This window comes from Solanum tuberosum, unplaced genomic scaffold (assembly GCF_000226075.1).
Source record: "Solanum tuberosum cultivar DM 1-3 516 R44 unplaced genomic scaffold, SolTub_3.0 scf00240, whole genome shotgun sequence".
In the NCBI taxonomy this organism is placed as follows: Eukaryota; Viridiplantae; Streptophyta; class Magnoliopsida; order Solanales; family Solanaceae; genus Solanum; species Solanum tuberosum.
The window spans coordinates 562,138-580,416 of record NW_006239164.1 but is presented as its reverse complement, the minus strand read 5'-3'; the positions used below and the strand labels follow the sequence as shown (position 1 = coordinate 580,416).

Sequence of the window (18,279 nt, the reverse complement as noted above, 5' to 3'; positions counted from 1 at the left end):
TCAAGGAATACTTGGAGCTCAAGGATGACTAATTTGATACTCCCTTCGTCTCGTTTTATACGAGTTAATTTGACTTAGATACTGAGTTTAAAAAAGAAAGAAAGATTTTTAAATTCATGATCGAAAATGAGTGATAAATGTTTGTGTGGTTATAAATCATTTCATTAAGAATAAAATTAATATTTTAAGACAGACTAAAAAGGAAAATGAGTTGGATAAAGTGCAACATAGGGAATAACTAATTTTAGGATTATGTTTGGTTGATAAAATAAAATAAAATTTAAATTATCTTCAAATGAAAAGGTATTATTCATTTTAAAATGGACTAACAAATATCTTTTATTTCAATGGCCCATAAAGTGGAATAAAGGGGTATTAATTCTTATTAGTGTTATGGTTCTCAATTACTTGTGAAAGTTGTAACAAACATACATTTTCATCAATAAAGTTTTGCTATATTTAATTGAAAGAGAACCACAAACAAACCACTTAAAGGGGAAAAAATGCAAAAATAGAAGTAAACAAAAGTAACCATTAGAAGAAAGTTTAATTTTTAGTACTTTTGGTTGGATTGCCTACTTTAGATATATGAAAATTGATACTCCATCAACCTATTTGGACCAAAATGATCACCATTTCAAATGATGTTAGAGGGAACCCACATCCTTCCAACAACTCCGGTTAACTTCATCATTAACCAAAGGTCTCAAGTTCGCCCCTACTGAATACAAAATCACCTTTGTTTAGTGAATCCAAATTTAGTCAGGCCTCAATGTAGGTACCAGAATGCGGATAGAGTAGCATAACAAAATCCGGAAGTTGAGATAGATATGACAACACCAGTAAGTAAATTCCAGAACACTTTTTATAAGGATTTTTGAAGGAAATAAATATCAATGTTCATCAGCTATCACCACAAAGCCTGCATTGGCATGGGTTTATTGGTTTGATGTGACAAGAACTGTATATATATACAAAAGCAAAGAATTCAAAAAATGAACATAAACACCCCCACCCCACCCTTCAACTTGATGAATTTGTACATTAGGGAAACAAATTGAGCTTAAGATGGAGCTGCTGAAGCTTTGCATATAGGACACCAATTCTTGAGACTCAACCAATGTTTTACACACACCACATGATACCCATGATCACATTCCAACCTTCCTATTTCATCTCCAATCACATACTCCTCCTGCGAAAAACACGTCATTTACTTAATTGAGTCACAACTTTGAATTCATTTTGGTATGCAACATCCTAGATGCATGAAGTGGCGGAGACACCTTCCTACAGTGGGTGTTATCCGACACCTTTTTTCATAACGAAATGATGTTATAGAGAAGCATAGGATACATGAAGAAACGGTTCTAAAGATAACTTGATAGTAATAGTGAAATGTTGTTATTACTATTATAAAGAGGTCCCAACTATGTGAGTGTGCGCGCATGCATATTATAAAATATATTTTAGGAAACAATAAATATTATATAATAGACCGTCACTGGGTGAAACTATCATCAATTGAGGACAAGTAAAGCAATAGAACCTCTACAGCCTAGAACCAAACATACATGTCGAGTAGTGATTATACGCTAACACCACATGTACAAAGTATGGTCGCTAGATGCATGGAACTATGTCTAGAATGGGATAGACTTGTCTATATTATGCAAAAACAGAACTAAATCTAGTGACATTCACTCAAATTACGGCTCTAATTATTAGGTCAGGAATTTTTCTACTCCACCGTGTTCAAGAAGAGAGTTTAACAAGGCATAAACCTAGAGAACTCTACTAAATAAAAGTTAGCTAATTGATGACTAAAACATCTTAGGATGTACAACATAAAACTAATGTAGTGTTAACTGCACTTCAAGTAATATTGCATCAGAAAATAAAAACAAAGTGACGAAGCAAGGTGCTACCTACTTAGATTTAAGTACAACACATCAGGGACATTGGAATATACAAAATATTGCTTGAAGTGGGAAAAACCTGACAAATAGTGCATTTGACCTCATCTTCATTCTCGTCGCTTCCAAATTCCCCTATTTCTGAAGGCATAGCCTGATAAATGCTTTTCTGGATGCACTTTGACAATGCCTCCTCTGACAGAGCAGTGCTAACACTCCCCATCCTCTCCTCGAGAGCTAATAATTCCTGTTAACAGGCAAAAGATTAAGTTCGGCAGGGAGTAAATGGTATAACTAACGGTGGGAACTTATCTTTTGTGTGACAGTGATCTTTAAGCTATTGGATGAACCTCAACCCACTACCCTCATAAAAAAAACCTCGACATTTTGATGAAAATAAAGTTTGGATGAACATGGTCAGTAATCATATACTGAAGAGAATAAAGACCTCATAGGACATATTGTCTATATCCAGCCTCATTCCTCTATGCTGGTCGTAGAAGTTGAGGCCACCGAGAAACAAGTTGGTCTCCAACACAAGTAGTTGCTGTACATGGAAAATAAGAGTTCATCATAAATACACATAGGAAACGCCTGAGTGGTACGAAATACTCAAAGGTGGACTACCTCATATGTTAATTCTTCATCTTGTTCCATTCTTTCAAGTGCCACTAATACCTGTACAGAAAAGCAGCGATCAAAGTGAAATACCGTAAAACCTGAGACAGAAAAACAGTGACTGAGATTCTGTTGGGTAAAATACCTGAGCAACTCCATCCATGTTATATCGCTGCAAGGCATCACGGTTCATTAATTGGTTTATACCTAGTTGTGCAGAAGTTCCAGACACTCCAGCTGGGAGATCTTCAGCATCATTTCCAGGAAAACTAAAAGCACTTGAATCACTCGAAGAGGCATCTGAGAAAAATTGACTTGATGACTGCAGACTGAAATTTGGAGATTCAGGCTGAGGTGAATTCTGGAAAAAGCCAGATGACGAATCTCGTACTGAATCTCTAAGCCTAGGCACATTCATTGACCTGCGAGTCCTAACTGATACAGCACGACTATCCTCCCTAATATCAAAGTTTTTACTACTCCTTGAATCAGAAATTGAGATACCACGAGTTGGACGAATGACATCTCCTCCTTTTGGTAATGCCCCACTTACTTTCTTCCCTTTAGAGGATGAAGTGCTTTCACCATCTGAATTTCTTCTTTTTACCATGTCCCTTCTACTAAATCTTGAATCAGCTGTTGAACAACTTTGTGGAGAGATATCTGATCGTGAGTTGCATTTTAGATTTGTCGGCACATATCCAGCCCCACTAGCAGTGCCCCTGGTCCCTGCACCAATGGCCTTAGACGACGAAGAAACAGACGAACCTACTGGACTATTTTGATTGGAATACTTGGGAGTAAATAATCTACGAGGTTTACTGCTTGAAGCTCCACTAGAGCAACCTACTTCTTTTAATGTAATTTTACTTGATCCAGTATCTTGAATTACTGAATTGAATTGGGGTTGATGCGCTTTTGATGACTTCATGTGTTCCGAAGCTTCAGGTTCACCATGTGAACAAGTCGTTTCTGATTGATCATTTCCAACATGAGAATTTGTTTTCCTGTCCTTCAGTGATTTTCTCGCATTAGCCATCACAGAGGGTGTCCTACATGAACTTCCAACAACTTCTTTTCCATTTGAAGAAGTGAAAGAAGGCCTGAGAGGTCTTGGTTTCTCTGTACTTCTAACTTGCGGGCTCTTCATAGAGTTGTGCCGGCTGCTGCATCCATATCGAGAGCACAACTGAACATTTTCATCCCTGCTGTCAGCTATGTCCGTCAAACCTCTTCTGGGAACGTAAAGGCCATTAACAGCTCTTTTGCTTGAATATTCATCCATAGATTACATACAACCTCTTAGTTCTGTCATGTCAAAACCAAATAGCATAATGTTACTACTAGTTAGACCTTAAAATCACGAAGTCAAAGACTTGCTTTTTAGCAAATGAGGACAGGACTACCATAAAAAAATTCAATTATCACAGCAATCAACAAGTTTCAAGAAGAACGATCAACTATATTGCAATTGAGAAGAAACCTCAATTTTACCACTCTGAAATTCACTTTCAAGGTGATGAATATAAGGAAAACCTCAAGCAAAATTAAAGTCACAAACTCATAGTGATAGATGATGAGAATTTTCTCTAACCCCTATCATCAAAACTCAGTTTTCCTACAAGAAACTGAGAATCTTTCGATGGGAACAACAAAAGTAATACTATTACGAAGACAAGCTGTATCAGAAAAGGCAACTCGTAATCACATCATTTGCAAGTTAATCAACTATCAACAATGTAGCATGTGTCTAGGAGATCATAACCCGATGCATTCATTATTGTGATGATTGTCATAATTTACTACATTTGGTGCAATTCTTCCCCTTTAACCGAAATTGCAACCTTACGAAACTCACATAGGCAGCAAGTAAACCTCAATATTAGTAAAAATTTCTCACATAACTCTGAATATCACAGATACAAATCTATGAATATATGCCTTAAGTTGAACAGATGATTTGCCAATAAATAAAATCGTAAAAGATGGCTAATGGTATCACAGCTACCCAACAGTGAGCACCACTTGTCTTTCATCAATTCCTTGTAATATATTTGAAGAATCATCCAGAAATCAGAAACCAACTAAAGGAAAAACTCCAAGAGTTTTACAAACCAAACAAAAGGGGAAAGAAAACGGAGGGAAGTAATATAATCATAAGGGTGACACCAGTTATGAATTCAAAGATAGAGCCTTTACAGAATTCAAACAAAGCTATTCAGAAAAACAAAGTAGACACCAAAATTTTCATCTTAGTCACATAAATAGTCAAGAAAATAATTTTAAAATAAAATAGAGAATCCCAATAAAATTGAGCATAACAAGAATAATCCAGTCAAAATTAAAGCTTGAAAATATGAAGAAAAACAAATACCATGGGAGTCTACTACAAGGGAAGCCAATAAGCATCAAAAACAGAAACTTGGAGACAAACCCATGCCAAGAAAATCATACTGCTGACATATCATCAGTCAAAGTCCATTAAAATGGCTTTTTTAGTTCTTTAAATATCAAAATATTATGAGAAAGAAAAAGAAACAGCAACTCCAATAAAACTGCGCATAACAAGAAACAATAAAAGGGAAATACCACCTTTTAAATTGAAATACCATAAGAGACTATCAAGGAAGCCAGCGGACATCAAAAGTAGAAACTTGGAGACAAAACCATTACAAGAAAATCACATTATTGACATATCATCAGTCAAAAAACTATTCAAATTAGCTTTTTTTACAATCTTTTCACTCAAACCCAATAAAATTGAGCACAAATAAGAAACAATAAGAGTAAAAAAGATCAAATTTTTATATGAAAATATTACCATAAGAGGCTATCAAGGAAGCTAGAGCACATCAAAAATATCAACTTAGAGACAAAACCATGTAGAGAAAATCATATTATTGACATATCATCAATCAAAGACCATTGAAATACTAACTTCTTAGGTTCTCTAAAATATCAAATCTAAAAGAGAAGGCAAAGAAAAAACACAATCTCAATAAAACTGAGCAAATATAAGAAACACTAAAGAGTGAAAAAGATCAAATTTTTATATGAAATATTACCATAAGAGCATATAAAAAAAAAGCAACTTTGAGACAACCCCATATTAAGAAAATCATATTATTGACATATCATCAATCAAAGACCATTGAAATACCAACTTCTTAAGTTCTCTAAAATACCAAAACCTTAAAGAGAAAGCAAGGAAAAAACACAATCCCAATACAATTGAGCAAATATAAGAAACAATAAGAGTGAAAAAGATCAAAATATTACCATAAAGGCCTATCAAGAAAGCCAGAGAACATCAAAAATAGCAACTTTGAGACAACCCCATATTAAGAAAATCACATTATTGACATATCATCAGTCAAAAAAACATTCCAATTAGCTTCTTTTTTTCTTACAATCTTTACACTCAAACCCAAAAAAGTTGAGCATGAAAAAGAAACAATAAGAGTGAAAAAGATCAAATTTTTATATGAAATATCACCATAAGAGCCTATAAAAAAAAAGCCAGAGTACATCAAAAATAGCAACTTGGAGACAACCCCATAGCAAGAAATCACATTATTGACATATCATCAGTCAAAAGACCATTGAAATAAAGTTTTTTTCAATTCTTCACACTCAAACCCAATAAAATTAAGCATAAATAAGAAACAATAAGAGTGAAAAAGATCAATTTTTTATATGAAAACATTACCATAAGAGCCTATCAAAAAAGCCAGAGCACATCAAAAATAGCAACTTGGAGACAACCCCATATCAAGAAAATCACATTATTGACATATCATCAGTCAAAAAAACATTCCAATTAGCTTCTTTTTTTCTTACAATCTTTACACTCAAACCCAAAAAAGTTGAGCATGAAAAAGAAACAATAAGAGTGAAAAAGATCAAATTTTTATATGAAATATCACCATAAGAGCCTATAAAAAAAAAGCCAGAGTACATCAAAAATAGCAACTTGGAGACAACCCCATATCAAGAAAATCACATTATTGACATATCATCAGTCAAAAAACTATTGAAATTAGATTTTTTTTCAATTTTCACACTCAAACCCCATATCAATTTAACAAAAATATAAAAGTGCATTACAGTTATCATATCATCCTTAAAAAAGATTAAAACTTTACTTTATTTGTTCCTCTTCCTTGTTGTTGTTCTTCTCTTCTTCTTTACACAAAAGGAAAAAGAAAATACAAAGAAAAAAATGAGGAAAAAAAGGGTCTTTTTAGAGAGAGATAAGGGGGGAGAGAGAGAGAAACGTGTAAATTATGTAAAGATGGGAAGGTGGTGGAGATTTGGAGAAAGAGAAACTAATTCTCAAACAGATAAATACTGAAATGCCGTCCTACCAATGTTTATTTTTATGTTTTTTTATTCGTTGTCTCGTACTGTAGTTTGATTATTTTAAATTTACGTTGTATAGGCTTCATTCGGGGAAAGAAGAACCTTATCAGAGAAAGTGCTCCTTACCAAAAAAAATTCATACTCACTCCAATTCGAGAATTAAAAAAGAAACAACTTCATTCACCGCACATATCATATCAATATTTTAATTTTATTAACGAGAAATATCAGCCGTTGGATAAAATAATCTTGTTTTATTTACAAAGTCAAAAATTATGGACCACTTTCACTAATGTCCCCACTTAACTAGTAAAACAGTATCACTGACTCCCATAATTAATTTTTTAGGAAAGTGATAATATTGCTCTTCTTTTTCTTTTTTTTTGCAAAGAGACTAGAAAAGGTAAAAATTACTATTCCCTCGGTCTAAATTCTTATAATAGTTATCTTGTAGTATATTATTTTAGAATATCTAATAATAATTAATAATCATTCATTTTATGAAATTAATAGATAAATTTACACTTAATTTCTAATTTATCCTTATTATTAATTATAGTTATTTCTCTATTACATTTTTAAAGATATTATATTTATTAGGGAAAATGCATAAGTACCCCCAGCCTATGCCCAAAATCCCTGAGACACACCTAACCTTTACTAAGGTCCTATTACCCCCCTCGAACTTATTTTTAGTTAATTGTTTACCTACTTTCGGTCCTACGTGGCTGAGTCCGTGATTTCACCTATGTTAAGCGCGTGGGTGCAGCTTTTAGATAGCACTGACCAATAAAAAATTGGTCATGTGTTAAAAATAAACTTGGAAAAAATATATATTAACTCAATTGTCTTCTTCTTTATTATTGTTCTTCACTAGTATACGTACCCGCGTGTTGCACGACTATATATTAATTTAGAAATATTTTAATTTAATAAAATATCAAATACTTCAAATATTTTTATATATTGTCCTTTATTACTTTTATGTTGTATTAATAAATTAATATTTTTCATATTAAAAAATTAATATTTAATTTTTTTTCACATGAAATGTAAAATATCATAAGATTAAATGACATGTTAGTATATTTTGAATATTTATTTTTCGAATCCAAAACATTCTGAAATTTGCGTCAAACTATAATAGAAAAATGATTTAATATAGAGTGGATATAAATAATGTAATAATAATACATGTACTTGCTATATACATTTTCTTATTAATCATTGAAAATAATTAATTAATCAGTTTGTTATATTATTTTTTAAAACATTAATTTAATCTCTTAAACTTTCGCAGAAGAAAATAATAATTTAAATTTTAATCAATGATTAGATGTCGAGGAACTTATCAATTTTTCTAGTATTCTAATATAGTAATTATTGCGTAAATTCCTGTTATGACTATTATAAAATTTATCATAATTTTTAATACTTATTATTTTAATACAACGTGTAATCTTTACTTATTATTTTCTTCCCATTGTTATTTTTGGTTTAAATATATTACAAATAATACTAACAACAATTTCTTTTTTTATTAATGTAAAGATAATTTAATATAACGTGTAATTTTTACTTACTATTTTCTTCCCAATTTTATTTTTTTAATCATCTATAAATAATAGTTACAACAATTTATATTTTTATTAACGTAAAGATTTTGAGTAATAATTCTTCTTATGTTCTATTAATAATAATGATCGAAATTATTCACTATTAAAGTTTCTACATAATTGATATAAAAATTGAGGTTGCATACAAATAAAAACATGTTTGAACAAACAAAATAATTATATGCACTATTAGAGAGTACCTTCTAGTCTTATAAGTATCCTACAATTATGATAAAGTTGGAAAAGTGTAACTATCTATAAATAAAATAAAATTATATATATAATATTTACAAAATTTTACAAGCCCAAATTTGAAATAAAATATATAAACATTGAAAGCTATAAACTAACTAAAAATATATTCACAAAGTAGATTATAAGTAATATTTTTTTATCTATAAATAAAATAAAATTATATATATAATATTTACAAAATTTTACAAGCCCAAATTTGAAATAAAATATATAAACATTGAAAGCTATAAACTAACTAAAAATATATTCACAAAGTAGATTATAAGTAATATTTTTTTATCTATAAATAAAATAAAATTATATATATAATATTTACAAAATTTTACAAGCCCAAATTTGAAATAAAATATATAAACATTGAAAGCTATAAACTAACTAAAAATATATTCACAAAGTAGATTATAAGTAATATTTTTTTATCTATAAATAAAATAAAATTATATATATAATATTTACAAAATTTTACAAGCCCAAATTTGAAATAAAATATATAAACATTGAAAGCTATAAACTAATATATTCAAAGGATGATATAGTAAAATTAGTCTTTTATCATGGAGAGTAATTCTATTTACATTTCAAAATATTTATTACAATTTTCATTTTAAAAATTGAAGTTAGGAATTTTGATCAATTTTTAAAATGTATTTTTTATCATATTGATATGAAAAAAATTATAGTTTATAGTATTCTTCCCACACTTTTGTTTAACTATGTCTCCATATTTGTGCTCGCACTTTTCTTGATAAGTTATTCACTAATCTAAATTATAAATTCAATAATTAAAACAAATTATAAGTTTGATGACAATCCTAAAAATCATAAACTCTTCGTATTTGACCATTTGTCCTCCACTTTTCTTGATCAATTTTCTCAATATAATAATAATAATAATAATAATAATAGCATTAAGAGGCTTTGACAAGTAGAATCGATCCATGTTATCATCAAAAGATGTACAACTTTTTTAATTTAATAAGAGGTTTTTGGTTCAAATCTTGAATATAATTTTTTTTTGTAAAGAACGATGTTTCTTTCAATTGACGCAAATTAAAATTAATTAAACTTTAAAACAGATATAAAATATCGAATGAGAAATGAATATTAATAAAAAAAAATTCATCCTTATTTTGTCTATTCATAAAAGTTTCAAAATTGGAACATTTTTCATAGTTTAAAGTTTAAACATGTGTCATCTTGTACATGTATATATTCATATTCATAATTGCGATTCAATAATTAAAACATAATTACACATTATAGATTTATTAATAAATTAAATTCAGAACTCTTACAACTTTAATTCAGAAGCTTCTTTCATATTAATTCTACTTTTCTTGATCATTTTTCTCCCTATAATAAGGGGTCATTATATTTGCGAAAGAAAGTTATTTCATAATTTTAATCTTATTTTTCAGATAAAATAAAATAATATCAAATTTAAGATATAACTTTATCTTAGTATTGATTATACATTCAATAAAAAAATAAAATCTTGAGATATTCTATCTTACCTGATGAACTAGACAGCTCCTAATAAATCATAAGTAGAATTTCATCTATGAATTCATCTAGGTTTTTGTCGATTCATAAAAGTTTCAATAATCAAACATTATTGATAGTATACACATGTGTCATCTTTTATGTCTTCTTCATATAATACAACCAAATGGACATTGAATTTATCAAATACTCAAATCATATATTATTATATTTTTAATTATATACGAAGGGAAAATAAATATTTTTCTTGATATGTCATTTTCTTTAAAAGTAAAGTACAAATAATTACGTTACTTTCAACATAAATAAATGGACAAAATAAAAGGATAAGTATATAGTTACATGAAGTCCAAAAAATAAGAGGAGCCACCTACATCTAGTTTCGTTTGCTTTTTGTGGACATAACCAAACCCCACCATAACATGAAAGGGAAAGTCAAACAAAGGGCCACCTTATAATAAACTACTACTTCTACTTATCAACTTACGATATCAGAATTAAAGTCTAATTAAATTTAAATTATCTATAAAAAAGTAAAGCATTTCCTAACAAAGATGATTTTATCTCTAAAGAATTTTTTTCTTTTTGAACAAGTAAAAAGATTTTACTAATGTTTGATAATCATTTTGGAATTGAGTTTTTTCAAATAATTTTATCGTGAGATATTACAAAGAATGACTTCATTTATACGATTTGAACATGGTACGTATAGTTTAGAATGAAGAGGTATTATATCACTCCTAACAACCTTATGGCGCATTGATTTTTGGAATGTTATGACATCAATTATCTATTTATGTTAGGCATTTCTTCGATCCATTCTTCCTAACATGCTCTTCAATCCAATTCATAATTGTTGTTATCGATTAACACCATTTTGAGATATTTTGATAAGATTGTATACGAATTGTAAAAAGTTAAAATTTTCACAAAATATAAAATTTTATGTTTAAGAAAAAAAATATGATTTTAAAAATATTCAAATTATACGTCAAAATAAAATTTAATTTCAAATCATGAAATATTTCATACTATTTTTTTCTTTAAGTAGAAGATACAAGGCTTTATTTTTATTTTTTTGTGATTGAAGCAAATAATCCCGTTCGGTCTGTTGTTCTATTTTGTTTTCTAAGTTAAAACTTTGATATATTTGTACACTTTTAATATTTTACAATTATTTTGATATAAAATGATTGAGAAAATATTTTTTCATATACTAATAATAAGTACGAATAAAAGCTTTATTGAAAAGAGGAACTTTCACATATAGCCACACAAAATTAGCCTAATTACTCTCCATAGCTATAGTTTGATAATTACAATTTGTAGCTACCTGTCATAGGGAGGAGAAAGGTGAGCGAGATTGGGAGAGAGAGGAGAGAGGCGAGCAAGAGAGGGCAAGAGTGGGAGAGAGGTGAACTGTATATGTATATCGGTTAGATAATTGTATATTATACATATGTATATGTATATATGGCAAGCGAGATTGGGAGAGGGAGGAGAGAGGCAAGCGAGCGAGATTGGGAGAGGGAGGAGAGCGAAATTGGGAGAGGAAGGAGAGAGGCGAGCGAGAGAGGGCAGAGAGTGGGAGAGAGGTGAATTGTATATGTATATCGGTTAGATAATTGTATATTATATATATGCATTTGTATATATGGCAACCAAAATTGGGAAAGGAGGAGAGAGGAGAGCGAGAGAGGGCAGAGTGGGAGAGAGGTGAATTGTATATGTATATCAGTAAGATAATTGTATATTATACATATGTATTTGTATATTCTTGCGAATTATACATATACAAATGTGGCTAATTATACAATCTCGAAGTCAGCCCACGTAATTAATGTATAATGTTAGTCGCGAGTGGTAATTATAACAAACTATAGCTATGATGAGTAATTAAGTAGTATAAGTTTGCTTAACCACGTAATTTTCCCTTGAAAAAATTACGTGACACAATATTTCTTAATGAGCGTAAAATAAGCTAAAGTAATACCCCATCTGTGCACTTTTAATTGTCATGTTGCGTTTTTCGAAAGTTAATTTGACTGGTTTTTAAAGTTAAATTAGATTACATTAATTCAATATTTTAAACAAAAAAGTTTAAATATTCAAAAAACTATACGAAAAGTACTATAAATTCCAATTTTTGCATAACAATATGATAAAAAAATACATCGTAAAATGTTAGTCAAAGTTATTACTATCATTTAACTCTAAAAAAGAAAATTATGACAATTAAAAGTGAACGGAGGTAGTACTTATTATATGTACAAAAATATCTAGACAATTATAAATGTGCGAATACATTTATTAATTTTGCAAGTTCAATGTATTAATACATTTACTCGTACAAATATAATATATTCCATTATAGAGATATCATTTTGGCGCAAATACATTTATTATGCACAATATGTACGCACAAATAGTCAAATACAATGTATTTCTTATATTTTTAATATTAAATATTTCTACATTTAGAATTAATTAGTATATAATATTCGCTATTGTTCATCAATCTAATGCAAATAATGTTATTTACAAAAATATCAAACTTTATTCTCGTTAAAAATTGAATGTTAAACTATAAAAACACTTTTATCATGAGTCCTAAATCCTAACGAATTATAATAACATAAAATTGAGAAATTAATTGTTTTTATTTTTTAAATACACAAATACGATAACACCTCTCTCTCTAAGACTATAACAACATGTTAGTTCCGAGAATTTTTGGAATTATAGTGACATTTAATATTTAAACAATATTTGACAATTACAGGCAAAAATAATATGTAAAATTATTTAAATTTTAAGCTTTCTCATACTTGTATTAAGAAGGAAAATCTTTTAATGAAAAAAATATATTCATACAGTATTCTGTGTCATAAATAGTGTAAATAATTTAATGTCAAATTTTAAGTTTAGAAACACTTCATATAAAGAAGGAAATATTTTTAATGAAAAACATATATTCATATAATATTCTTTGTCATAAATAATGTATTTAAAACATCAAATATTTGATCAAAATTACTAAACATATCATTGGTAACCTCAGAGAATTTGTCTATATAAAGATGGTTAATTAAGATATTACCAAAAAAATAAATATAAAGCTAATAATTTTTAAAAAATATAAGCTAAGAATTTTTTTCCATATATTATATATAAAGTCAATTTACGTCTTCTTAGATTTTAACTAAGTATTTACAATAATTGAGTCAAAGAATATTTGTCCTTTTTTTTTTGGTCTTTAGAAGATTTTCGACCCATAATTATATTTTGACTTACGCATTTTTTAAAGATTTACTTCTTATTAATATATATTTATTTATATGCGCTAAATTTCCAGCTAATAATAATGAAAATAAAATGAGCTGTGCACTATCGAAATTTCCTTATGTATATTTTCTTCACATAAAAGTAGGCTAAACTTTTTTTCATTCTTACAAATAAAATATTTACCAGTTAGAAGATTTTTTTTTAAAAAGAAAAATAATCATATCTTAGATTATCTTTCCTTAAGTAGTTTTGAAAACTATACTTTTCAGAAAAGGAAAAAAATTGTCTCTATATACGTAGTTTTATTAAAATATATATAGGTTAATTAATTAATTACTCCTAAGTTTTGATTGAAGACCAAGGGAGAACAAATCTAATACCAGAAAAGTTGGTGAGTGCTTGTTAGTTTTCTTCTTTTTTCTTTTAGTTTAATACTCCTTCTTTTTGTCTATTTTTACTTGTTATATTTCGTTTATCGAGAGTTAAATTGTATGAACTTTAATCAACTTTTAAGATGATGAGACTGATTACAAATTTGCAATTTGCAGTTTATAGTATTTTTCGTATGGTTTTCAAAAATTTAAATTCTAAATTTAGAATATTGAATAACTCTGATTTAATTAATTATCTCTAAAAATTAGTCAAATTAATTCTAATGAAGTGAAACGTGACAAATAAAAGTAAATGGAGAGAGTATCTTCTAAGTATTTGTCATTTTTCTAGGCAAGTTGCAGTTTTCTTCTTTATTTTTTGAATAATTTCTGTCTTAATAAAGGGTTAAATTTTTATGCTTTGCTATTCCTTATTTTTTTGTTTTATAGCATAGTTGGTTAAAAAAAAATCAATTTCAAACGTTTTATTTCTTCTTCTATTAATTAAGTACGAATAAGTATTTATCATTTTTATTCTCTATCACCTCGTATTTTTTTTAGTAAATCACAAAATCAACCCCAAAGAAATGAAAACATGAATGTTTTGGTGGATACTTTTTAAAGTTTGAAATTCAAACAAGAACTTATTTTAGCGTAATTTTTAAAATATATTTTTTAAAATATTTTGAATAGTCAAATATTATAACTTTTTATATAGTTTTTATTTTAAAAAAATTAAAAAATTTATCACCAAATTCACGATCAAAATTAAATGTAATTTACTTGAAAGAAGTTTTTGTAGGGTGTGGAAGCATTCTTCAATGGATCCTGACATGATTCGTCCACGGAAATGCAAGGTAGATTACATTAATTGGAAAACTTGAAAAACCAAAATACTTCCTCCGTCTTAATTTACGTGATATCTTTCGGAATTTAATTTCTATCAAAAAATATTTTTAATTGTCAATTATTGTGATTTATAGTACTTTTCTGTGATTTTCAAATATATAAATTTTATTTCAAAAAAAAATCTTGAAGATTCCATGTCCAAATTTATAGTCAAACTTAAATTGTTTGACTCGCCATATAAACTGAGATAGAAAAATTATCTTTTAATTTTTATTTTATTTTTCTGTATCAATGCGCAAAATTAAATTCTTACAATGTTTCTCTTGTGTGGTATGACAGCCTTGTCCACCACCACCATCTCCTCCGCCACCTCCATCGCCTAAAAAAGAGGAACTGCCACCACCACCACACGGTGAACATGTCACACAAGCGTGTCAACATGATTGTTGTGAATTTCGTGGACATCCGTTACCTTTTTTGCAATTAGCACCACCATCAGCACCACCATCATTATGGCCGTGTCATTTGTCACCACAACCCCCACCACACGTCAGAAACTACTGGAATGATGACTCAGAACGGTTTTCGAGAATGAGGAGGGTTGAGAGCCTTGAGATGGGCTATAGGATGAATTTTCGTGACCCTTTGGATGATTTGCATGAGAATAACCATCATACTCTACGTCGTTTAGGGGGACACCACCAATGCCATGGACCACCACCAATGTTAATGGGGCACCACCGTTATCAACCACCACCATCGTTGGGGTACCACCGTGGACAACCACCCTTGTTGTTGGGGCACCACCGTGAACCACCAGCATCCTATTTCCCTCAAGCCGGTGACTGTTATGGCTACCAATATGGCTATGATAATCCAAATGGTTGCATGATTATGTGATGTCCACAAGTTAAAATTATAGCAATATTTTTTTTATCTATACATTATTTCTTTTGTTCACTTTTATTTTGTCGACTATTATAAAAATATATTTTTATTTTTAATATATCAAAAAAAGGTAATTATTTTTAAAATTACAAGAGATTTAATATTCTGATTCTGACAATGACAAACACATTAAGGCCTCATTTGTTACTCTTAATAGAGTTTTGAATTTGAATGATCGTTCAAATCTTAACCTAATAAGTATATTTATTTTTGTTTAGATTTTGCCACATATTCGATTCTATTCAATCTAATTCGATCAAATCTGCAAATAAGTCTTAAAAGCATTCAGACCTTCATATTTTATTAAAGATAAAGTATATCATGAATAAATATTTTGGGTCACATAAAGAATATAATAGATGAGATTATATATATGGCATTCCTTGACCTTCAATCATTTTGGTGCTCTTATTCTTTACTATTTTGTTGTCGTATTTCATGATAAATTATATTGATATGTTTCATATGTTGTCATTTTAATGATTTTATTATGTTATATTAATATCGTCTCAAATATATAAGTGATATAATATTTAATTTAAATACTATATGTTTAAATTTTGTATTTAATAATAATACTCCTAATTGTACACATTTAGACCTTAAGAAAAGTAGATTACTTTGACAAAATAAACTTAGATTACCAAGTATATATTTGCTAATGAAAAACCTAAATATCCAATAAAATAATTATCCATCATGTATATGAGATTGATGCTGAGACATTCGGGTGCGGATGGGGATTCCCCAATAGAATCTACAAATTCGGATTTTCTCCCATATTATTCGATAATAAAGATTCACGATGTATCTATGATATAAATAGTGAAATAAGTTATTCTAAACTTGACAACCAAATAAGATATCAAAACTTTATCCCTGAACTATTTTTATCCCAAAATTAATTATTTATATCCCTTTACATCGAACGACCTCTTGGATATCAAATTAATTCGAACACCAACATTATCATAAAAAAAAATGTTTGTGATTGAGTTGGCAAAGTGTATACAAATGTATAAAATAAATAAGCATTTGCGTACACGTACTATTAGATATCCATGAAGCATAACAACATTGACCCACCAAGATTGGTATAACTCATTAATTTGTTGTCATCTTGCCTTTGGTCTATCTGTACTAGCAGAATCTCAATAATAATAAGAGGCTAGACACCTTTTTTATTGACGTATCTGTTTCATGTCGAGAGTAATTTTAAAATTTTAAATCTTTTATTTATATGTTTGCTTTATATCATTCAATGATTATATTTTAAAGGTGGTTTACAAAGGTTTTTCCACGATAGTTTGATCCCAGATCAATAAAAGATTCTTTGCTAAATATATAAAATGTTAGTAACATCATTAAATATTCATTAAATAAAAATAGATATATTTTTTTAACTGGCTAGATCACTTTGATCTTATTAGTATGATTTGTTGAGCCCATGCTGGAACAGGACTTAGCATCTAGTGGTTTTACAAGGCTTTTGGTTTTATTTCTTTTAATTCAAAATAGTTGAATACTTTTATAGCAACATGTTTTGTTTTGATACTTTGATTGCTAGCAAAATGTTTTTATAAAGAATAAATAATATAATCGTAGACATTAAAATTTTGTGGGACTCTACAAGATGTGTTCAAATTCGAGTTGGAACTTTACAAGACGTGTTTAATTTCAGTTGTGATTTGTGGAGGCTACTTAACCCTAAATCCTAGTTCATGCCTATATAAAGGGTATCATATTCCCTTGAAAAGGCATCTCGAATATTCCGCAATTAATGGAATATTCATAAAGAGATCAAACTCAAATCATCCTAGTTCGAGAAATACGTCACTAACATCCCTCGAATTATGAATAAATTCTACAAACAATAAAAGATTGATTCAACGGAAAACATGATTGTTATAGTGAAATATTAAATCAATCTTTCATTTTATGTTATATTATTATAAAGAATGATTGTTATAAAGATTCTATTTGTATTAAAAATGAGGTGATATAAGGATTCTTTTACCCTAAAATGCTACTTTTGACACGTATTCGAATAAGTCGGACCTCAAAATAGAACTTCTTCAACAAATAGCATTTGTCAAGGCATTGAGAGGTTTGATTCACTTTTTAGCCCAATAAGTAATGGCATGCCAAAACAATTTGATTACTAAATTAATGAATGCAATTAGCCTATATTTAATTAGTGGAATTTCTTAAGATCACATTAATCATTATAATAAAGTCGTTTTCCCAATTAACAATTTCACTTATCATTGATGGGTATTAAAGGGAGGAAAATGGAGATATTTTCAAATTCAAACAACTTGCAATTGTTATGTTGATCATAATATAATTAATTGCGTTATTAAAGTCAAAGATGATATCTTATCAACTTCAATTCTTAACTTTGATATTTTTGTCTTTAAAGATTCCCTTTGTTATCCTTTTGATTAAATTATTCATAGTAAATTGGGTCAGTTACATATATTTGTCTGATCGTCAAAATGTAATATTTGCTAGTTAACTATATATATATATATATATATATATATATTTATTAAA

General features: G+C 28.7%; 1 protein-coding gene across 2 annotated transcripts; it reads right to left on the bottom strand.

Annotated features, from left to right (window-relative positions):
- Positions 1-843: 843 nt before the first annotated feature.
- Positions 844-6,894, bottom strand: LOC102582551 (E3 ubiquitin-protein ligase RLIM). 2 transcript variants are annotated; one of them, XM_006356994.2, is made up of 6 exons: positions 6,680-6,894; positions 2,680-3,842; positions 2,544-2,594; positions 2,365-2,463; positions 1,999-2,163; positions 844-1,195 (listed from the first exon to the last, which is right to left on the bottom strand). In XM_006356994.2, the coding sequence occupies exons 2-6, from the start codon at positions 3,817-3,819 to the stop codon at positions 1,064-1,066; spliced, it is 1,587 nt and encodes a 528-aa protein (XP_006357056.1). In that variant the 5' UTR covers positions 3,820-3,842; positions 6,680-6,894; the 3' UTR covers positions 844-1,063. The 2 variants fall into 2 exon arrangements, with proteins under 2 accessions (XP_006357056.1, XP_015168752.1); XM_015313266.1 differs by lacking the exon at positions 6,680-6,894 and adding an exon at positions 6,244-6,319.
- Between the last annotated feature and the right edge of the window lie 11,385 nt (positions 6,895-18,279).